This window comes from Pan paniscus, chromosome 7 (genome assembly GCF_029289425.2).
Source record: "Pan paniscus chromosome 7, NHGRI_mPanPan1-v2.0_pri, whole genome shotgun sequence".
Classification (NCBI taxonomy): Eukaryota; Metazoa; Chordata; class Mammalia; order Primates; family Hominidae; genus Pan; species Pan paniscus.
In genome coordinates, this window is record NC_073256.2 from 83247707 (window position 1) to 83271899 (window position 24193).

The 24193-nt window shown below is 40.1% G+C and overlaps 1 protein-coding gene across 1 annotated transcript in view; it reads right to left on the reverse strand.

The window, feature by feature from the left end:
• CPA6 (carboxypeptidase A6) overlaps window positions 1–24193 on the reverse strand; it is a 324809-nt gene that overhangs the window by 91921 nt on the left and 208695 nt on the right. Inside the window, exon 3 of the mRNA XM_003831348.6 lies at window positions 4451–4575. Coding sequence (XP_003831396.2) covers window positions 4451–4575 — 125 coding nt within the window. The remainder of the gene's footprint in view (window positions 1–4450; window positions 4576–24193) is intronic.

A 24193-nucleotide genomic window follows, 5' to 3' on the forward strand; every position in this document is an offset into this window, starting at 1 on the left:
CTGGCTACTTTTTTCAATCCCTAGAAACTAAAGAAAAAAAAATGTAGACAGATTTGCCAAAGGCAGAAATCTATACCAGAATCTCCTTCTGAATTTCCAGTTGTTAAAGTCTGTGGTACTTTGTTATGGCGGCCCCAGCAAGCTAACCCAGGTCTCTGTTCAGTAACTTACATTGCACCCAAACGCAGGCCCTAGGAGATCAACCTTAAATTAAAAAATAATTGTGACACTGGAGGTCAAGTCCCATTTTCCTTGTTAAGTGGTTGACTAGAAACTAGCGTATCGATGACAAGGCTGTGAAATGGAGTCTCAGAACAGTCTTTGTAAACTGTTGTAGTTTCTTACTTCTTCACAGCCTGTGATGATTCCTACCCCAGTTGTGTATATTCCTGTAATGGTGACTAGAACTATTCTAAACTTTCTGAGTGATGCCATTACTCAGTACAAAACCACCTCCCCAAAGTTTCCAGGGTGGGGAGGGACCCTCAAAACATAGAAATTTTTTTTTTTTTTTTTTTTGAGGAGTCTTGCTCTGTCACCCAGGCTGGAGTGCAGTGGCGTGAACTCGGCTCACTGCAACTCCATCTTCCAAGTTCAAGCGATTCTCATGTCTCAGCCTCCCGAGTAGCTGGGATTACAGCCACACACCAACATGCCTGGCTAATTTTTGTATTTTTAGTAGAGACCGGGTTTCACCATGTTGGCCAAGCTGATCTTAAACTTCTGACCTTAGCTAATCCACCCGCCTTAGCCTCCCAAAGTGCTGGGATTACAGGTGTGAGCCACCACGCCTGATCAAAAAATAGAAATTTCATCACCAACTTTTACAGGTATTTACTTTATGGAATAACCAAAATGTTTTATGGTAGAATGAATCATTTCATAGAGGGGAATTGATCACCTAGGGGCCAGACACATGAGGTCACATTATCTCCACTTTAAAAATCACTATAGCTGTACATTATGTATTCTTGTACAGAGTAAATGACAATCTTTTGAAAATACTCCAGGCTACAGTACTAAAAGTCAATTAAAATGATCTCTACCTACTGGGCCCGTGGAATTTAATTGTCTCATATGTTATTATCTTGGGACCAATGAAATGAATAATTCTAAATGACTGTTCTCCAGTGAAGAGGCAACTGATTTAAAACATTCATTTTTTAGACTTTATTCTCTGTGACATAAAGTGTGATATTTTATTCTATATCAGTTCCACATGACCTATATTTAATGACAGGAAATAGAGACTTGTTAAACTAACTGGTATATTCTTTTCTACTGAATAGTAATTAATGAAGCATGTGAGTGGTTACTGAGCACCTATAGATATAATTGCCAAGCTGTTTCCTGTCAGGCATTCAGAGAATCAGATCAGGCCTTCAAAGCTACAGCAATGACTAAAATGTGTCCAGTAGGAACAATAGTTTTATGCACAGCTGCGATTCTGTTCTAGAAGCATAGATAAAATACCTTTCTGTAAAAAGCATATCAGTACGTTAATAAAGCTGTAGATATCCTTCTGGCAGGGCAGTCTCTGTGTGGACCAGGGATGTCACTGCCATTTGGCACCCCTTGGCTCAGCCCTCTAGAGAGACTGGGCCCTCACTATTAACTCACAGACCATCAGCCCACCCCAGGCCCCAGGCCCTCCCAGACCCCAAAACTCTGTGCCAGTTTTGACAGTACAACAACCTGCTAAAAAGTTTGGGTAGTTGGAGTAGTCACTTACACGCATGCCTTTCAACCCCCAAATCTTAGGATTCCCAGCAAAGGGTAAGTCACTCCCTCCTTCTCTATCTCATCTCATTAAGTCACCACACTGCACTTCTCCTAGATTTTCCACTCATGCTCCTTCTCTCCTCCACCTGCTTTCCCTTGTGCCCACTGGAGTCTCCCTTGCTTTGTAAATGAACTTTCTACATTCTCTAGCCTATTCAGGGAACTCTCTTTTCTCATATTCTTGCCCCATCAGACATTTGACTCTTTAAAGGATACACATTCTTTTGTGGCTTTCTATTCCCATCTCCCTCTCCACCTGCCTACTGTGGGGCATAAGGGAGGAAGGTCAGCGTATTCTCCTGTACGCCATGAATCTTCTTGCTTCCAGGGAAAGCTCATCCTCTCTGCAGCGTCATGCCACTTCTTGCTGCTTTCCTCGAACTCTTGGCTCTGCCTTGATGTTCCTGCCCCAGAAGTACATTTTCTCCCTCCTCCTCTAGTCTTGCCATCAGCCAAGGAGATTCAAGATGATTCTCTGGTGATTTAGGCCACCTGTTCTTGACTGCACCAGCCTCAAAGATATCCACACAACACTCCCCTTCAATGATCTCTGTGGCTACCCTGTGGATCTTGTCACGAGCCATAAACATTCTACCCCTGGACTCTGAGCATCCAACTACTCACATTTTGTCAGAACTTCTTTCCTTCTCATTTGTTTTCCTCAGTAACACTACATTGTTTTCAATACAAAGACCTTAATATCTTCCCTGATTCTTCCACTTGGCCCCCTCATCCGTCCTACATGCTCCTGCCTTCCAATCCATATTAGACCCAGGGATGAATACTTGAACTATTATTTCACTGAGGACCTCAACTTTCTCGCCACCCTGACCTTTCCATGGTTCTATCCAACAGAAACTCAGCTCTGTATCAGTGTCACACTCTCTCTTCTCTGCAACAACCACTTCTCTTTGTTCATACCCCAGTTTTTCTGTTGGTAATACCCTTTAACCCCTCCTTCCTTACTTTCAGTAGATAATTTTGCTTCTTCATTCATCCAGAAAACTTAGCCATTGGCTGTAATCTTTTTTGACATGTCCACTTTCCTCTCTACAGTCTTAAGTAGATCCACCACATTTATCTCTTCAGTTTTAGAGAATGAGGTATCCTTCCTACTGTTCAGACACTCTTCTTTCTGCACATTCTCTCTGGCATCATCGATGTCTCCCTCCCTACAGGCTCTTCCCTCAGCCTACAAATACACCAAGATTTCCCTCTACACAAACAAATTCCAAATCTACCAGGTAGGGATCGGTGATGCATCTCCTCCCAGTCACTTCTCATTCTCTGCTTCGCTAATTCTAACTGCTAAGAACAGGAATGGACTCTGCTGCTGTGTGTTCTCACCTCCTGTTCACATCTGTGTCTTCTAATGCAAACATTCTAATCCACCTTTAGAGTCATCAATGTTCTTTCTATTGCCAGATCCAAAGGAAACTGGTTGGTCCTTTTATTGCTGGATATCACTTCAGCACTTGGTACCCTGGACCCATCTCTTTCTTTAAAGTCTTTCTTTTCTTTTTCAACTCCTCTGACTATCTTCCACTTGCTCTTTTCTTTTTTTTGAGACAGTGTCTCACTCTGTTGCCCAGGCTGGAGTGCAGTGGCGCGATCTCAGCTCACTGTAACCTCTGCCTCCGGGGTTCAAGTGATTCTTCTGCCTCAGCCCCCCGAGTAGCTAGGATTACAGGCACGTACCACTACACCCAGCTAATTTTTGCATTTTTAGTAGAGACAGGGTTTCACCATGTGGAACAGCCTGGTCTTGAATTCCTGACCTCAGGTGATCTGACCACCTCAGCCTCCCAAAGTCTGGGATTACAGGCGTGAGCCACCGCACCCGGCCCCACCTGCTCTTTTCTTACTGCTCTAACCATTTTTTTTTTTTTAAACCAACCCTCAAAATATCTAAATCTGTTCTAGTTTGTCTACTCAGTTACCCAAGCTAGAAAACTTGGAGTCATCCTTTCACTTCTTCCTTTACTACTTACTATCCAACATGAAGAGAGTCTGCTCTGAAATATTTTTTTAATGCTCTCGTGATCCTACTATTCTGGTCCTACTGAGAGCCTCACTCCCTCTTCCCTGGACTAGTGTTTCCTATCCCCTTCACCCCACCCCACTGACATGTGCCTCCTTTGCAATGGGGCAGCACCATCCACAAGACTAGGTCTGAGCTCCTGCCCCTGCACATAAGATTTCCCACAATCTGAACTCCCTGTTTCTCCAGCACCATTTCTTTCTGCCCTCTGACTTGCACTTCATACACTAACCACTCTGCACTCGTATGCTGCTTCTTCCTTTGCTTGTGTGGTCTCCTCTGCCTGTCTGGCATAGCTCCTGCAGAAAGCCTTTTCCACTCCTGCCTTCTCATCCACCCTCTAGGCCTTGCTAGGCTGCTCTCCTTTCTTCACAGAAAAAGGTCTGTTTTTTCACTGATCACTTAGTGGTAACAGTGAATAGTGAAATGAAAGGTCCACATGGTTGCTCCCATCCCCCATTGGACTAATAAGCTCTTCAAGGTGAATATATTCATGTCAGTTTTCCCCATATGAAAAATTGTACCCAAAACACTGTTGTAAGTACTTGATAAATAACCTAAATACAACTACCATTTGGTTCAGTTTAGTACCAATAAATTTTATAGCAAGTGAAAAGGAATGCTTACTTGTACTGGATGTTGGCTTCCTGTAAGAAGGCTAACAGGGCTCGGGAACCATTTTGGGGGATATGGACATCAGTAACTGTTCCCTCTGATACATAGGAGATACTGCTGGGCTGCCAAAGGTCCACCTGTAGTGCAGGAACCAACCTATAATTCATATCCAACGTAGGGGGGGAAAATCTGTGTCACAATGTCAAACACATTCTTTTGTTTGCATATAGTAACACCAAACATATTTTGGAATTAGACTTAATGCTTGCATCATCAGGGTAAAACTATTTGATCTTGAATTTGAGTTTCTAAATTATATCATATCCATATAGAATTTGATCATAATTTGCAAATAATAGTTTGAAGACCAATATATTAAAGCTACAAGGTAAAAATGAGTTAAAATAGTTTTAGGTATAATTTTGATACTGTTTTAAAATTATTTGCTATGCAAATACTTGAATAATTGTAAGAAAAAAAGATATAAATCACCCTTCATCCTAGCACATAAGAACACTGTGGTAGCTGGGGAGTATTTGGTAATTTCAAATGGAACATTCTCTCATTCTTGGTCTTTTTTTTCTTTTTCTTTTCTTTTCTTTTTTTTTTTTTTTTGAGACAGAGTCTTTCTCTGTCACACAGGTTGGAGGGCAGTGGCGTGATCTCAGTTCCCCGCAATCTCTGCCTCCTGGGTTTAAGCAATTCTGCCTCAGCTTCCTGAGTAGCTGGGATTACAGGTGCATGCCACCAGGTCCAGCTAATTTTTGTATTTTTTTTTAGTAGAGACAGGGTTTCACCATATTGGCCAGGCTGGTCTTGAACTCCTGACCTCAAGTGATCCACCCTTCTTGGCCTCCTGAAGTGCTGGGATTACATACGTGAGCCACGGCGCCCCGCCTAGATGGACCATTCTCTAGGTGCCTGCTCTTCCTCCAACACATGCCTTTCTCCAATTCCTACTCAGCCTTCACTTGTCAATATAAACATCCCTTTTCAAGGAAGACTTGGCTGCTAGGGTAGGTCTCCTTGTCATAGTTCTTAGAGCACCTGGTGCTTCTTTCTTGGTGTAGCTTCCTCTTGCTAGAATGTAAGCTCCGGGACGGCAAAGGGTTTGCCCATTTGGTTACCACCCATCCTGGAACAGTACCTTGTGTAAATTAGCCACTTAGTATTTGTTGCAAGAGTGTAGACCTCCCCCTTTGTAGTAATTCACTACATGTTCAGTATTTTGCAGGAAAGCAGAAGCCACATCTGTTTCCTTACTATAGTGTCCCCAGTGCCTTAGCCAGTGCTCTGCACCTGGTAGGAGCTTGGCCTTCATCAAAGGCACAATGGAACGCAGATGGAAGGGAGGAGAGCCCTATCTCTGCAGGAGTTTGGAGCATCATTTCTAATTAGGCACAGTTTGTCTTCACAGTCCTGCCTCTGTCTACCTCTGACTGCTCTGGGCCTCCCTCTTCCTGCATCTCCAGTCTTGGAGGATGCTGCAGGGCCTTGATCTCTGATAAGCCCTTATCTGATAAGGTTTAGTTACTTTATCTTCACTTAAGTATCAGTGCCTGCATTCTGTTAGGAACTCTAGAAGACCAAAAATACTTTGTGACTCAGGAAAATAAACCTCTAATGATACAATTTAGCCTGGAACAGGGTAGAGAGGCTTTTATTTTGGGGACAAAGAGTCTACCTGTTTTCTTTCATGCAGCTGACTCCTCCACTCGCTTGCAAGGGCAAATCTGACTCAGCTAACACGCCACTCCAACAATCAGCGCACAACGGAAGTGTGAGGCTGGAAGGGATGCTGAGAGGTCATTCAATCCATCTGTCAGCCCTTGGGCAAGGACACATCTAGGACTGCACCAAACTCTCCCCAATAGGTGTGTCTAAACCACATCTTTTAGGTCTCCAAATAAAGGAGAGTCGACAATATCCTAAATGAATCCACTCACATTTAACAAGATTGTCAGGCATTTTTCTTAATCCCTTCTATTGCAGCATAGTTTATTTTTTTATTTTTTTATTTATTTTTATTTTTTTGGTGTTCTATTCTTCAGTGAGGAATAGCTGGTTTCTTGCCTTTATAAGAAAAGGCATGTTGGTATCTTTCACTTTTCTTTATATATTAGATTTTCTAATCCTTTAGAAGATCGGATCTTTGGGACTTGCCTCTAAACCCATTACAGAGACAGATTTTTTATATTAAGGATAACAGTTTGCTGCCACCCCTTAATGCCAGTGGATATGAGGAAATTGTGCTGTATTCAGAGGATAGAGAGGCACAGGTAGCTAAAATAATATGAATTACCACTCTGGAGATGAGTCTATAAGTGCTATTTTCTGGTGGTACATGCTGAAGTAAGAATCTTTATCCCACAGAAGAGAGCAGCTTCTCCACAGGAAAGTTCCATGAAACGGACCCTACAGCAAGGCTTGGAGAAAGCTTCCTGGGAAACTTTCTCACAAAGTGTGCTCAGAAATGTGCTCGGAAAGCTGTTGGCCTAAAGGACAACTGATAAAAAAGAATTTGCAAAATCAGGAATTCTATTTTGTTGTGATATTAGGAAAGTAAATGAAAATGAATTATTAGTTTTTCTCCAGTAATATTTTAAGGAAAGGGTATTTGAATAAGCAGCATGGATATTTCAGTCAGGGTGGTGGCAGGCAGGTGCCTATAGAAGACATACGGGACAGTAATTACCATCTGAGATTTATAATGTTTCATCTACTTTATAGATATCTTTAATCTTTTCAATAACACTTTGAGGAGGAATTAATTGTAGATACATTTAATGAAGGAGAAGATTCAGGTTCATAGAGGCTAAGTCACTTTCCCAAGGTTGCACAGGTACAAAATGGCTGATACAAGACTTGCTTAACAGCAGTGTCCGTAATTTACTGACCCGGTTCACGTCTTCAGGATCTTCCGAGAATATGCCAGAAAAATAAGCATCTTCCAACTTCCTGACCTAGTATTTGGGGAGGTCTGGTCAGTAGATCTCACATTCTGGTCTTTCCTGTGGGGTTATTTGTCCCATAAATTCACATGCAGGTATTTCAAGGTTCCAATCAGCCCCCTGTGTGTAAGTTCCTATCAATAGTTTCCTTAGGGCCTGATCACATCTGGATGAGATAATTAGTAGTTATGAACTGCAAAGCTCTGTGATTCTGGGCTACAACATAACAAAAGTATCAAGAACCTTATCAGGATGGTCCAAGGCTGTTTGCCAACCATTCCAGATATTTGCTGCAAGCAGCCATCTGATACTCCACAGGAAAGGATACTCCTTTGTAGAGCCTTCTGGCCTAGGAACCTGGTGACTATTCCCGTGTGTTCCTTTCCTCACATGATTACTAGTCACATATATACAGACATATTTAAGAGGCTAAGGTATTTCAGTGTCTTGCTCAATCTGACAGCCATGGGCTGGAATCCTAGCTCTGGCAGCATTGGCTATGTGACTTTGGGGAGGTTAACATTTTAACATTTCTGAGCCTCAGTATCCTCATGTGTACTGTGAAGATAATCTTAAAAACACACCCAGCAGGCTTTCTTGGAGGATTAATTGGAATCATAGAAGCAAAATAGCAGAGGGTCACATAGTAGGAGCTCAAAAGATAATCACTGTTTCTTATTATTGCTATTTGAAAAGCATATGAAAAGAAGGGCTGAGGTTCTTTTGAAAAGCTGAGGCTATTTGAAAAGCATATGAAAATAAGGACAGAGTTCAACTTCGTGTGGTTAAGATGAAGAACATGGTGAGATTGTGTCCCTATTCAGAGAGATTAAAACCTAGAGATGGCTTTAAGGGTATGGGGGCAGGAAGCAATAAATAAACGAAAAATATAAACAGTTGCAGGAAAGTTTCCTAGCACAAAGTCAAATGGCTGAATTAGAAGCCACTATAGTGGTGGTGAATTCCATGGGCCCTGGAGTCTGACTCCCTACGATCTGATCTAGGTTCCCATTTAGTCTCTGTGTGATTTTGGGAAGTTTCCTTAACTTTCTGGGCCTTGCTTTCTTCTTTGGTAAATTGAAGATGATAATTACATCTTCCTTATTGGTCAATATTTAATAATGTTAGTAGTGATAGCGGCAGGAGACAGACAAATTCCTAGGCAGACAGGGACAGGTACCCGGTGAAACCCGATCTTCATGCCAAACACAGCCTGAAGCCTGAAAACCAAGCTGTCAGTTCTGGGTGGAGTCCAAGAGCTGAGTGAGAACTTCCTTGATGCCTTTTAGCTCATTAAATTAAATGGTGCTTTTTTCAGGCCCGCCCATGGACCAATCAGCATAATTGGTCCCCCATTCTGAGCCCATAAAAACACTGGACTCAGCGTCACAGATGGCTACCCACTTTCAGGCCCCCTCTCACACAGTAGGCTACCCACTTCAGGTCCCCTCTGGTGTTTAGAGTTTCCTGTGGCTCAATAAAATTTTTCTCTGCCTTGCTCACTCTCCAGTGTCGGTGTACCTCATTCCTCTTAGTCATGGGACAAGAAGCTGGAACCCACCAAAGAACTGTAACACATGCTCCTGCTCACTGAGCTACAGGAGTGAGAAAAAACTGCTGGGTGTTAAATGCCCCCGTTCACCGAGTTGCAGGCGCAGGACTGAACAAGCTATGACATGCTGCCATTCTCTGAGCTGCGAGACGGTGGGAATGAGTGAGCTGTGACACACTCCCATTCACCAAGCTACCAATGGCAAGAAAAAGAGAAAGCTGTAACACTTCTTGGGGGCTCAGACCTTGGGACACCCTGGGTGAGAGCTCTAACATCCCTGGGGCTTCACTGTTGCTGGCATCTCCCAGTTTTTGGGTGCCACTGCATTCCTCTCATCCAGATGCTGGCGCCCAAGGTGGAAGCCAGTTGCAGCATGCCTGGTCCAGCCACAGGCTGTGGCGGATGCAGTGGGCAGGTGTGGGATCCAGGCTGGGGCACAAGCTGAGCACAACCTACTGGGCTGAGTGGGTGGAGTGGGCCTGGTGGCCTGAGTGAGACCTTGGGCAGAGGTCACAGTGGCTGCAGAGATTTCTGGCTGACGAAGTGGTACCGAAGGAATCCTATAATAGTAGTAGTTATTTTTGTTACCATTATCATGGAGATTACAGTGATTATAGAAAATGCAGTGATTAGGAGTGTGAATTCTATAGCCAGGCAGCCTGGGTTTGAATCCCAGCTCTGCCACTTGTAGGCTGTTTTACTGCAGGCAATCTACTTAGCTCTCTGCACTTCAGTTTCCTCATTTATTAAATGGGACTATAAATAGCATATTTTAAATATATTTGTTAGGCTTAAATGAATACATACACACAAAGTACCTAAAATAATGCTGGTGGGCTGGCCACGGTGGCTCACACCCATAATCCCAGCACTTTGGGAGGCAGAGGTGGGCGGATCATGAGGTCAGGAGATTGAGACCATCCTGGCTAAAACAGTGAAAGTCTGTCTCTACTAAAAATACAAAAAAATTAGCCAGGCGTGGTGGTGGTCACCTGTAGTCCCAGCTACTTGGGAGGCTGAGGCAGGAGAATAGCGTGAACCTGGGAGGCAGAGCTTGCAGTGAGCTGAGATGGTGCCGCTGCACTCCAGCCTGGGGGAAAGAGTGAGATTCCATCTCAAAAAACAAAAACAAAAACAATAACAAAAGTCCTGGTGACTTGGAGCATTCATTAAATGATAAATAATTCAAAATTCAAAAAAAATTCTTTGCAATGAAAAGAAGTCATAATTCTGCTGAGCACCAATGTCATGGCTCTTGGTTCTTGTGCTGTGCTTACTTATTGGCCTGGCCTACTTCTGAGAAGCACTTGCCTATCTTTTAGCCCAGGGCTAATTACACACCTGGTTCAGGTACCATGGGATGGGGCTCTCAGTGTCCTCCAGAAGCTTCAGTGTGAGTCCTATACACGGATGTGGGAAGATGTGTAAGGTGCTCTGTCAACTTGGTAACAGATGGCTGGCTTCCTAGCTGCCCAAAATAGCACAGAAGCACTTTCCTGCTCTATATTTATTCTCAGTTTTTGTTGGTTTGGAAAAGGGTTAGGCAGGGCACTTATGTGCCATGTCATAGGATTCTGAGTAAGAAAACTTGATATCAAGTTTGTCTTCGACTAGTGTTTAATTTAGACAATCATATCAATTCAATATTAGTTTACAGAAAATCTTAATATCCTGCAAAGTACCTTATTTACTCTTAAAATTCTTTTTGGGCTGCACCCATTTAGCTTTCTTGGATCTTCGTTTAGGATCTTTTGCTATGGATTCTTGGAGAGCTTCTCTACCCTCCAAGTTTAGGTCAAGGTATGTTTGTTGTCTGCTTTCATAGAATTCTTTTTCACAGTCCATAACTTTTAATTATGTCTCATTTGCATCAGTAATTGTTATGAGTTTCCTAGGGCCACCATAACAAATTGCAAAAGCTGGGATGGTTTAAAACAATAGAAATCTATTCTCTCACAGATTTAGAGTCCAGAAGTCCAAAATCAAGGTGTTGGCCAGGCTGTGCTTTCCCAGAGGCTCTAAGGGAGATTTCTTACTAGCTGTTTGTAGCTTCTGGTGGCTCTAGGCATTGCTTGGCATGTGGCCACATCACTCCAGTTTATGCCTCATCTTCCCATGGTCTTCTCTTCTGTGTCTTCTCCTCTTCTGTCACTTGTCCAGGATAACCTCATCTCCAGATTCTTAAGTACATTTGAAAAAACTTTTTTTTTTTTTCTGCAAATCAGGTCACATTCACAGGTCTTGAATGTGGTTAGGACTCGGACATACCTTTTTTGAGGACACCATTCAACCTACTACAATTATAATGTTAATATTTGTTTCCCCCATTCTCTGTGACAGTAGGGACTGATATATTTTCTTTAAATATATCCTCTCTCCAAGATTTCTCTAGAGCATTTCTAGATTCTGAATCCTATTTCCCCTTACCATGGAATTGACAAGGTAGTCCACTTGAATTTTGTCCACTCATCCCATTTCTCAACTTACTTGTCCTTAATTTTGAAGTTTTATTACATTTAGGTATAATCCTAGACTATACTGCTTCATAGGTTACAGTACTATATTGTTTTCTGATGACTGTAACAGCCACTGTAGTCACACAGTTAAAGAAATGCTTATTTTTCACTGTATTATTTTTCCTTGCTCTACTTATGATTTGCCAACATTTCAAATATTGGTGGGCTGCTGACAGGGAAACTTGGCCAAAGATTATGGTCTTCTGTGAACCAAAAGTTCAGGTTAGGTTGTTGAAATTCTGGGACTAATTTTACATAGGCCCATCCTTTCTTTCCAACCACAGAAGTAATTTGCAATTTATCACTTTCCTAAAGCATAGTCCCAATGATTCCAACAAAAGACCCTGGAAATTTAGGCAAACTAAAGCTCTAGTTGTTTTGTCATTAAAGAAAAATGAAAATATATCAACTAACAACTAATTAGGCATTGAAATAATAATAAAAATTGGTGGGGGCCCAACAGTGAAATAAAATTAGACCAGTCCAAATGAAAGCATTGCTTAAGAATATAAATTTCAATATAATAGAAATTAATGCCACCAGCCTGAGTACTAGTTATAAGTCAAGCATTATTACTACAGCATTAGTAAAGGAAGAAGTTCTGGTAAAACTCTATTTTGGTGTCCAAGTTTTCCCCTTAATTCTCTTCAAGGCTGAATGCTGATTGCCATAATGGGATAGTATCTCTCATTTATCAAAACAAAGCGCATGTGTTGGAAAAGAAAAAGATTCTTAATATTTCCCTGAACTACCAATTGATACATCACCAACCTGAAATGATTGTTGAAGCCCATCAATCAAAGACTGTCAAGACAGGTCATTATCTTAAATGAAACATCTCAAACAGAAAGTTAAATATTGCATGTTCTCACTTATAATTGGGAGCTAAATAATGTGTACACAGAACATGAGTGTGAAATAATAGGCATTGGAGACCCGCAAAAGCAGAGGGGTGGTGGGGTGAGGCATGAGAAATTACTTAATGGGTACAATGCATATTATTTGGGTGATGGTAACACTGAAAGCCCAGATATCACCACAATGCAATATATCCATGTAACAAAACTGTAATTGTACACCTTAAATTTATGCAACCCCCCTTCCCCCTTGCCTCGCTCATTAGCTTGTTGCAACAAGTGGGAGCAACACAACATGGGAAACGACAGGCAATCTCAGTGAGAGAGACTTAGAAAGGACTTATTATGGGATTTGGATTTGCTTTAGGACATTTGTGGAGGGTTTAAGGAACTGAGGTTTTTCTGTGGACTGAATGCTGTGAGGAAGGAGAGTAATTCTGTCATTTGATATTTTAATAATTTTATCTAGAAGGTGGGAGAAACAAAATGGGTCTAAAACCGTAATTGGTAAAGAAGCAGTGGTCACTGACATTAACCAGAAAAGGGATAAGCTTGGTGATTTTTCTGAAATAGACATGTTTTTTTTCTTTCGTGGTCTGTGTTTAGACATGATCACAATGGTCTTGTTCTTATCTTATTTCATGGTGAACATAGGGTGGACCTGTCTAATCTTGGTGTTCTGTGAAATGGTTTATGTTCAACAGAGGAACATTATAGTCTTGCTGTGGGAGCTGGGCTACCTCCTAGGAGTACCAAAGTTCAGATGTTAATGCCAGGCTGGCTCTTCCTTTTTTCAGGGTAACCACCATTCTCCTGAGATTATGTGACAATTAATGGTATGACAGAGGATGGGTGGGAACTCCCAGCACTATCAGGCCAGGTGGTTGGGAGGTGATTTAGAGGCTATGAGAGGAAGATGCAGGCCTGTGCTGGTCCACCCAGGAGAAATTATGAACCCAGTGACTCCTGACTTTGGCACCCTGCATTTTTCTGTAGCATCAACACACCACTACCCTTTTCATATAAAAGAGCCAATACCACCTTAGTTCCTGCCCTCTGAGTGAACATTAGATGACTTATAAGTACTAACGAAAGGTTTCTGACTCCTACGTTAGAGGTTTTGAGAACTTAGCAGCCCCCCAAGAAACCTATTAGATAAGGGAAAAAATATTTCACTACGTTTTGCTAGCTTAAAATAATCCTCTAACTGAAATTCAAGTTAGCATTTTCAGCCTGGCTCCGAGGTAGAATGGATGGAAATAATCAGAGATCACCTGGCATGACCCATTAAGAAGTACATTGGAAGACAAGAGCCCCTGGGCTGTATCTCACCAAGTCATAGAGATTTTCCTCTACTGTCTTTTGATGACTTATAATTTTAACACTGATGACCTCTCCATGATATTTGATCGCTACATTCAGAAGTATTCCATTTGGTGTTCTCAACAACAGTATGATATTGCATTTACATTTAAAAATTCTGACCCTTTTCTGGGGTCTAATATTTGATAAAATGAAAACCTGAATTACTTTAGATTTTGTTATGCATTTCCTCTTTCAGATGTCGGCTTAAGAATTCTTCTGTGTATTAACCAAAAAAATCAAATAAAGCTCATCTTTGGTTTAGTGAAAAAAGATTCCCAACTTGGGAAACGAAAGACATGGTTTCTTCTTGGTCCTATATAAACGTTGATATGTCACATCTCAGAGCCTTAATTTTCTTAATTACAAATAAAGGGGTTGAACTGAACTACATGATTCCCATGTACTCCTTAAATCTATAATCATGCTAGACTTAATGTGCTTTTTTGAGTGTAAAAGTTTACATTTCCCTTGGAAAATATTTCTCAAGTTCACCCATATTTTTCTCCCTACTTTGAAGGTCAGAAAAAAGGCTCTCAATAATATAGCACAAGTATCATCATTCAGTGATCAGTTATATTAAACCAGATAACAATTCCATTTTTAAAAAGTTAATTTCAACCCCTGTGCTGAAAGAACTTTTTCATAACAGCTAAGAAGATGAAATGGAAATCAGTACATTGTTTTTTCTTCCATTTTCCTTCACATTAATTGTCAGCTGATGTGAAAAGCCAGTGAAGAATCCCCAGGGTGGAGGGCTGGTTGATCAAGCCACTGAATCATCACTCTGTGAATGTGCGGAGGATCCGGAGATGGTTCTGTCTCTCAGCTGTCTGTGAGAACAGGCGGACTTCCAAAAGTCACAGCTTTGGTAACTCCCCCACCTCCCCCAACATGCTTTTATTCACTGTTTACCGAAAGCCTGCAGAATTTCAGCCATTGAGCTAAGTGCTGAGGGTACAACAATGAGCAAGACACAGCTCTGTCCTCAAGGACTAAGCAGATATGACGTGCAGTGTGATTAACCTACAGAGAGGACACACTACTGTTCAGACATATTTTGAGAGGTAGTTTGGGACACCTTCCCAGGAGAGGGGTTGCCTATGCATATTACCAAATGATGAGCAGGAGTTGGCCAGGCAAATGTGAAGGGAGTGGGAGTGAGAGGCTCCATTCAGAGGCTTCCATGCAGAGGCTGGTTGGGTCAGGGATAGAAGAGAGGAGAGAGAGAATGGACTGGGAGTGTTGGCGTTTACCTGAGCCCTGTGATCCTAAAAGACAAAGGCAGTTATATAAATTCCACTACTCCACTGTGTCCCAGAAATGGCTTTCTGCAGGGGGCCATCATTTCCCCTAGGACTCAGATAAGACTGCTGATTCCTTCCTTGTTTTCCTATGACCAGTCTAGACACAGACCCTCCAGATTCCCATTCTTTGCCTCATAAACCAGTCTGGATAATACTACCATGACTTGACCAAACTTGAGTTAAGCTTCTCTCCTTCCTCCACATCCCTCAATTTTTACCCATCCTCAGCCTGAGCTGGCATTTCAGCCTCTCTGTAATGCCCCATCCTGAGTGTCAGCTGACCTCAGGGTAAAACATTTTTGATCCACTGTCCAATAAAACCACCACCACTTGTTCATCCCACTTCACGACATCTGGCACTTTCTAGCTTTATTATTCTTCCCTAATAAAGTCACTTTTCTGCCTGATCTTTAAGATATGTAGATCTTAATGTTGGTATGTTCTGCCAAGGACAGGAGAGACTATTGAAAAGTCTAAGGAGAGACTATTGAAAAGGATTATTGCAAGAGTGGAGAAAGACTATTCCCCTCTCTTGCAATAATCCTTTTCAATAGTCTCACCTTACATAAGTCCAGATTTGTTTTTTATTTGACCCTACAAGAGCATGCTCATGATTTGGAGAGTTGTAAGTACAGAAGTACTTTTAACCAAATTCTACTTAATGGATCCCAACTTGATATTCTTATCTACTGACAGAACTTCCTATTTAAAAAAAAATGTTGGAATAAGGAGAATGCCATCTTGCTTCCAAAATAACAAGGAGACCTCAAAACAGAAATGCTCACTTTATCTTTGATTAAACAAGCTGTAGACCTGAGCAATAAAATGTAAAGATAAAAAGCAAATAGGAAATGAGAAATGACTTGGCTGATCGGAGAGAATTTAAACCTAACCAGGCAGAGATGAGAGGTGGGATATCAAAGAAAAGCAAGTTGATTAGCTTCACAGAAGCCCTATACAGGCTCAGGAATCAGTACCACTGAGGAGTATGGAAGGTAATAAGAAAACATAGAGACAATATGAAAATCTGAGTGAGGACTCTAAATTCTCCATGTTCCAACCCCACTCTTAGATAATGGGCCCTCCAATATCCCCAGACAAATATGTTTTCTGGAGAAATTAAAACAGAGGGATTTTTAAGTAGTGACACAGGACACAGAAGAGGCTGGGATATATTGGATAGAAAATAAGTAGGTCACGTGAAAACGAACACACTGATTGGCTACTTTTCTCACCCAAAGCAAGGACATGAAAGCCAGGGATATACACTCCAGGTAGGAAATTGGAGAAAACACCTCCCCGCAAAGAAGAAAAATAACTCAATAGTGTCACGGGGGTGGCCCAATGATCCAATCATACCCCAAGAAGTCCACTCTTTGACAAGTTCCAGCCATGTATGCCAGTCTTCCTATCAGCTTTTTAATGCCCAACTCTTACTATGAATGGGCAGTCAAGACTCACCAGATATTCCCTAAAATCTTCCAACCAGAGACAGAGGCACCAGAAAACAGAAAAAAGTTTTGTGGAAATAGACATAATTCATGCCAAAGAGCAGAAGATGATTTTTAAAGAAACTATAATTAATAAGTACAATTGATGTTTCTCAGGTAAGAGAGGATATATTCAAGAAACAAGAGCAGAATGCTTTAATAAAGGAACAATTAGAAAATTTAAAAGAACAGAAATTTAAAATCCATACAATAATTGGAAAACAAAGTTGAGGACATTTCCCAGAGAGTAGAACAAAATGGTAAAAAGATAGGAAAAAAAAAATAAGGCATGCAGTCCCATATCTGATAAATTAAAAAAATCATACAGATAGAACAGAAAAAGCAGAAGGGAGGACATAATCAGAAAATTAATACAAGAAAAATTTTCAGAACTGAAAAACATGAATTTCCAAATTGAAAGGGGCTGTTGAGTTCACAGTGAATGAAAATAGACCCAGACCAAATTACATCATCATAAGATTTCAGAGGAGTAATGACAAACTAGTCCTGGGACTTACGTTTCTAGCAATACAGAGAACTAGATAACTGGAACACTCCCCACTCTAATATAGCTAGAAAATGCTGAATAAAATACAGCAAACACCCCTTTGACAGTAGAGTGGAGTGCCCAGAAATACAAGGAAACCCCCAGGAGTCTGAAATAAAGAAAACGCCAACTAGAGCTGTAAGCATGTGAGGTGATACGCTGGCAGTCCTGGTTAAAAGTTGTAGATGTCTGTTATAACTACACAAGGAACAGGATCAAGATTTGGGGCCCAAAGTTGGTAGTTGGAACTGCCATTCTAGCATAAAACTAGAACCTTCAAAGGGCAATAGCCTCAGCTAAAGAGTGGGATGGGAAAAAAGTCTACACACCAGGAAAATTTGATAAAGAAGCACTTTGTAGTAATAAATGCAAAACCTCTCCAGATAGAGAAAGACACACCCTTAAGCCAGGGTGCTCATAGTTCTTATACCTAACCTTGCAAAAGAAGAGTTTGTGATAAAAAATTACAAAACACATGAGCATTCAAGCCACTATACGTGAAAGCTAACAGATTCAACACATAGCAGGATTATAAACCTGAGATTTTCAGATACTAGTTTTATGGTATCTTAAAAAATGGCTAGAGGAAGTTTCCAAAACAAAAAGGAAATGAGGAAATCTTGGAATAGTTGAAGATATTTTGATGTGGTTCTCAATGTATGTAGATAAAATATTGAAGACAATTATATTATCAACAGGGGAAGGGTAAAGGGACTTAAAGGGATGTAAGGTATCTAGAAAGCAGAAAAGAAAAAAGTATCAAAAAGAAATGAGGAGATGTATCACTAAGCACTGTAAATAAACAGGGATTACATTCTCTAGTTAAAATAACATGTATGTTGAATAAAAATATCCTCTTACATGCTGGTTACCAGAGACACATAAAACTAGAATGGTTGAAAATTAAATAATGAAAAAATATAAATCATTCAAATACTAAAGAAAAAAGCTTGTGCAGCTATATTAATAGCAGCAAAACATTAGGGCAAAACCATTTTTAAGAATAATATAGCAGTATATATCGCTATATACAGTGAACATATATGAATATAAATGTATACATATATACATATGTATGCTCCTATGTACATTTATGTACACTGACAAACCACTCAATTTACCAGGAAGATGTAAATACTAATAATTTGAATGCATCCAACATTGATACAACAGCATCAAAATATATATGGCAAAATGGACAATATCATAAGGATTGTAAATGATAAATATTCAATTACATCTCAGTAACTGAAAGTCTAAACAGACTTTCTTCCCAAGCATACATAGAATGCTTACAAAAATTGACCCAATACGAGGTTACAAAACAAGCTTCAACAAATGTCAGAGAATTGATGTCAAATGATCTCTGATTACAATGTAATTAAATTTAGAAATCAATGACAAAACTATCTATATTTAGAAATTAAAAACAGACTTTTAAATAACTTGCAGATTAAAGAAGTCAGTGTAGAGAAATTAGACCCAAATCACAATTAAATGTAACATTTCAAAGAGAGACATTCCTGACCTTAAATGCTGCAAAAGGGTAAATATGAAAACTTGATGAATTGTATGTCTAAACCAAGAAATTAGAAAAAGAACAACTACAAAAAAGTAATAAAAACAAAGAAGTAGAAGGCAAGTCATAATAAAGATGAGAGGATAAATTGATGAAATAGAAAATAGAAGTGTTAGTACGGACCAACCAAACAAAAAAATTGGTTTCTGAAGTATATTTAAAATAGAAAAATTGTTAGCAAATCTGCTTAAGGACAAAAGAATGAAGATTGAAATGACCGATGTTAGCAATAAGAAAGTGACATAAATGTAGATTCATCAAATAAAAAAAATAGAGAATACCATAAATGACCTTAAGCCGGTGTAATTGAAAACTTAAATGACCAGGTGCAATGGCTCACATCTGTAGTCCCAACAATTTGGAAGGCTGAGGCAGGCAATTACTTGAGCCCAGGAGTTTGAGACCAGCCTGGGAAACATGGCAAAACCCTGTCTTTACAAAACAAAAAATACGAAAATTAGCCAGGCGTGGTGGCGAGTATCTATAGACCCAGCTACTTGGGAGGCTGAGAGGTGGGAGGATCGCTTGTCTCTGGGAGTTCAAGGCTGCAGTGAGCACTCCAGCCTGGGCAACAGATCAAGACCCTGTGTCAACAAACAAACAAACAATGACAAAAAATGTAAATGAAAGGAATAATTTCCTAGGAAAACATAATTTACCAAAATATAACCTACAAAGTTGGCTGTCATTATATTAATAATTTACTACACCCCTTCCAATATCTGGTGGTTGCCAAATGGGTATCACAAAATTCACCTTTTATTGCTCTTTTTATTTATAAATTTCATGAGTGAAGAAAGATGGGCATTGATTAGAACAAGGCATGGGACATTTGAAAGTTTTTGAGGCTAAGTACAATAAACGTCGTAGGTGTTTTAGATGTATACTTGTAAATATAAGTGCCAGCCCTCTTGAATACTCTTTCTAGCCAAACAATGACTGATTCCAGGCTCACTAGGAATCAGGCATTGTATAGGTAAGATTTTCTTTAGGCAGTAATAAAATGGTCCTTTGTTACTCTTGTTTCTAGTTTAACTGGAAGAAAAACCCTCAATCATGGAATTTAGCACATCTGGAATGGGACAGCAGAGGGACATTTTGCCCTCACAATCTCACCTCCATATCTATATCCTGGAGTCAGATCATCATCTGCCTGGGACAAGGAAATGGCTGAATTGCTGTGGCCGTAGGGTAGAATGAGGATGATTGCACACACTCAAAGGCAAGTACAGTTATTTTAGATTGATAATTGTTAACTGTTAAGAGATTAAAAATTCCCACATGTTCAGCTGATTAAGATTTTTATATAACAAAGAACATTCATTCTTGATGCTATAGACTGATTGGCATGACTTTATCTCCTGATAGTATGATAAAGTTATAAACAAATAACTAATGAATGAGTGAATTTCTAAATGAATTCAGGCACTATAGTTCGGATATCAGCTGTCCTATCATCTCCCAGTTGCTATAGTATCCACACAGATAGCCTCTGCTTTTCACTGGTACCTAGTCTGATTGCAGAACTAAGTTTATTGCACAAGCATTAGTGAGCAATATAGACTTTACTATTCAGTAAAAGATTTATAAAGAGAAAAGAAGGCATTTATGTTGCATTCTTCATGGCAAACAAACCTCTTTCAATAGTGTTCTTCTCCCAAATCCCTCTTCTGCTCCTTGATCTTTCTGGGATTTTTCCCAGGGAACCTCAACTCCTCACTCCCTTCCTAAGTAGAATGTTTCCCTTCTTACTCTGAAGCACTGGCCCAGGGTACCAAAGCCTGAAGGGTTTTACTCTGTCTTAAAGAAGTTTATCAGTCTTTTCCCCATCAAGTAGGTCTCATCCTATGTAGGGCAAGCCACAGTAGGAAAATGATGTGGTTGACGAAAAGGTGCCAATAGGTAAAGACAAAACAGTTCTTGAATGGTAAGGAATTCAGGTTTCTCTGGGCAGAGATGGCTACAGGGACCAGAAGAGAACAGAGCATGCTCTCTGCTGGAGGCTGAAGCTTGTAGATTCCCCAATGTTCCCCTTGTAATGGAAAGCTGCCAATGACATCATGTGCACAGAGTGAAGGTCCTGCCAGGCTCAAGGACCTTGCACATAGGTATTCTTCAGGGATCCCATGAGTAAGGAGGATATTTTAAAAAATAATGAATATGTCATGGATACTGTCCAATCATAGCACATGCTGGCCATGGCCTGGAATAGGGTTGTGGAAGCCCCTTGTGTTCTGGGCTTTTAGCTCTTGGTGGGAGAGCTCAGAGAAGGGATCAAGGTGGCAGGGCCAGTGGCTAATCACCATCCAGTAGGCAAGTGGTTCAATATTTATGAAACTGTTCTAGCTATACAGGTATATGTAGGTTTAAAGTACATATACAGTTCTTTTCCTGATACCTCCCAACTGTTGTAAATTGGTTATCAACCTACCTATATCCAAGATGTGAATAACCTGTACTTTCCTGAATGTCCACTCATAGAATAGATGCACATTGAAGGTTAATGTCTCATGTGTAATATCCTTTGGCAGTATCAGGCAGTGCTTGTCTAAGTCTGTTCTTGCACTGCCTTCCCCTTATCCAGTGCCCGTTATGAGGTTGTATCAGATATTAGTAGCACATGCTTTGAAAAATATCTTTTTTTAAAAAAATTATACTTTAAGTTCTAAGATAACGTGTGCAGAACGTGCAGGTTTGTTACACAGGTATACACGTGCCATGGTGGTTTCCTGCACCCATCAACCCGTCATCTACATTAGGTATTTCTCTAAATGCTGTCCCTCCCCTTGCCCCCCACCCCCCGACAGGCCCTGGTGTGTGGTGTTCCCCACCTTGTGCCCATATGCTTTCATTATTCAACTCCCACTTATGAGTGAGAACATGTGGTGTTTGGTTTTCTGTTCCTGCATTAGACTGCTGAGAATGATGGTTTCCAGCTTAATCCATCTCCCTGCAAAGGACATGAACTCATTCTTTTTCATGGCTGCATAGTATTCCATGGTGTATATGTGCCACATTTTCTTTATCCAGTCTATCACTGATGGGCATTTGGGTTGGTTGGGTTGCTATTGGGAATAGTGCTGCAATAAACATAGGTGTGCATGTGTCTTTATAGTAGAATGATTTATAATCCTTTGGGTATATACCCAGTAATGGAATTGCTGGGTCAAATGGTATTCCTGGTTCTAGATCCTTGAGGAATCACCACACTGTCTTTCACAATGATTGAACTAATTTACACTTCCACCAATAGTGTAAAAGTGTTCCCATTTCTCCACATCCTCTCCAGCATCTGTTGTTTCTTGACTTTTCAATGATCACCATTCTAACTGGTGTGACATGTTATCTCATTGTGGTTTTGATTTGCATTTCTCTGATGACCAGTGATGATGAGCTGAGCTTTTTTCATATGTTTGTTGGCTGCATAAATGTCTTCTATTGAGAAGTATCTGTTCATATCCTTTGCCCACTTTTGGATGGGGTTGTTTTTCTTGTAAATTTTTTTAAGTTCTTTGTAGATTCTGGATATTAGCTCTCTGTCAGATGGATAGATTGCAAAAATTTTCTCCCATTCTGTAGGTTGCCTGTTCATTCTGATGATAGTTTCTTTTGCTGTGCAGAAGCTCTTCAGTTTAATTAGATCCCATTTGTCAATTTTGGCTTTTGTTGCAATTAATTTTGGTGTTTTAGTCATGAAGTATTTGCCCACGCCTATGTCCTGAATGGTATTGCCTAGGTTTTCTTCTAGGGTTTTTATGGTTTTAGGTCTTACATTTAAATCTTTAATCCATCCTGAGTTAATTTTTGTATAAAGTGTAAGGAAAGGGTCCAGTTTCAGTTTTTTGCGTATGGCTAGGCAGTTTTCCCAACACCATTTATTAAATAGGGAATCCTTTCCCCATTGCTTGTTTTTGTCAGTTTGCCAAAGATCAGTTGGTTGTAGATGTGTGATGTTATTTCTGAGGCCTCTGTACTGTTCCATTGGTCTATATATCTGTTTTGGTACCAGTACCATACTACTGTAGCCTTGTAGTATGGTTTGAAGTCAGGTAGCGTGATGCCTCCAGCTTTGTTGTTTTTGCTTAGGATTGTCTTGGTTGTGTGAGCTCTTTTTTGGTTCCATATGAAATTTAAAGTTGTTTTATCTAATTCTGTGAAGAAAGTCAATGGTAGCTTGATGGGAATAGCATTGAATCTATACATTACTTCTGGAAGTATGGCTATTTTCACGATATTGATTCTTCCTATCCATGAGCATGGAATCTTTTTCCATTTGTTTGTGTCCTTTCTTATTTCCTTGAGCATTGGTTTGCAGTTCTCCTTGAAGAGGTCCTTCACATCCCTTGTAAGTTGGATTCCTAGGTATTTTATTCTCTTTGTAGCAATTGTGAATGGGAGTTCACTCATGATTTGGCTCTCTGTTGGTCTATTATTGGTGTATAGGAATGCTTGTGATTTTTGCACATTGATTTTGTATCCTGAGACTTTGCCAAAGTTGTTTATCAGCTTAAGGAGTTTTTGGGCTGAGACGATGGGATTTTCTAAATATGCAATCATGTCATCTGCAAACAGAGACAATTTGACTTCCTCTCTTCCTATTTGAATACCATTTATTTCTTTCTCTTGCCTGGTTGCCCTGGCTAGAACTTCCAATACTATGTTGAATAGGATTGATGAGAGGGCATCCTTGTTTCATGCCGGTTTTCAAAGGGAATGCTTCCAGTTTTTGCCCATTCAGTATCATATTGGCTGTGGGTTTGTCATAAATAGCTCTTATTATTTTGAGATACGCTCCATCAATACCTAGTTTATTGAGTGTTTTTAGCATGAAGGGGCATTGAATTTTATTGAAGGAGTTTTCTGCATTTATTGAGATAATCATGTGGTTTTTGTCATTGTTTCTGTTTATGTGATGAATTACATTTGTTGATTTGTGTATGTTAAACCAGACTTGCATCCCAGGGATGAAGCCGACTTGATCATGGTGGATAAGCTTTTTGATGTGCTGCTGGATTCTGTTTGCCTGTATTTTATTGAGGATTTTCACATCGATGTTCATCAGGGATATTGACCTGAAATTTTCTTTTTTTGTTGTGACTCTGCCAGGTTTTGGTATCAGGATGATGCTGGCCTCATAAAATGAGTTAAGAGAGGAGTCTCTCTTTTTCTATTGTTTGGAATAGTTTCAGAAGGAATGATACCAGCTCCTGTTTGTATCTCTGGTAGAATTTGGCATGAATCTGTTTGGTCCTGGGGTTTCTTTGGTTGGTAGCCTATTAATTACTGCCTCAATTTCAGAACTTGTTATTGGTCTATTTAGGCATTTGACTTCTTCCTGGTTTAGTCTTGGGAGGGTGTATGTGTCCAGAATTTATCCATTTCTTGTAGATTTTCTAGCTTATTTGCGTAGAGGTGTTTATAGTATTCTCTGATGGTAGTTTGTATTTGTGTGGGATCAGTGGTGATATCCCCTTTGTCATTTTTTATTGCATCTATTTGATTCTTCTCTCTTTTCTTATTAGCCTGTCTAGTGATCTATTTTGTTAATCTTTTCAAAAAACCAGCTCCTGGATTCATTGATTTTTTGAAGGATT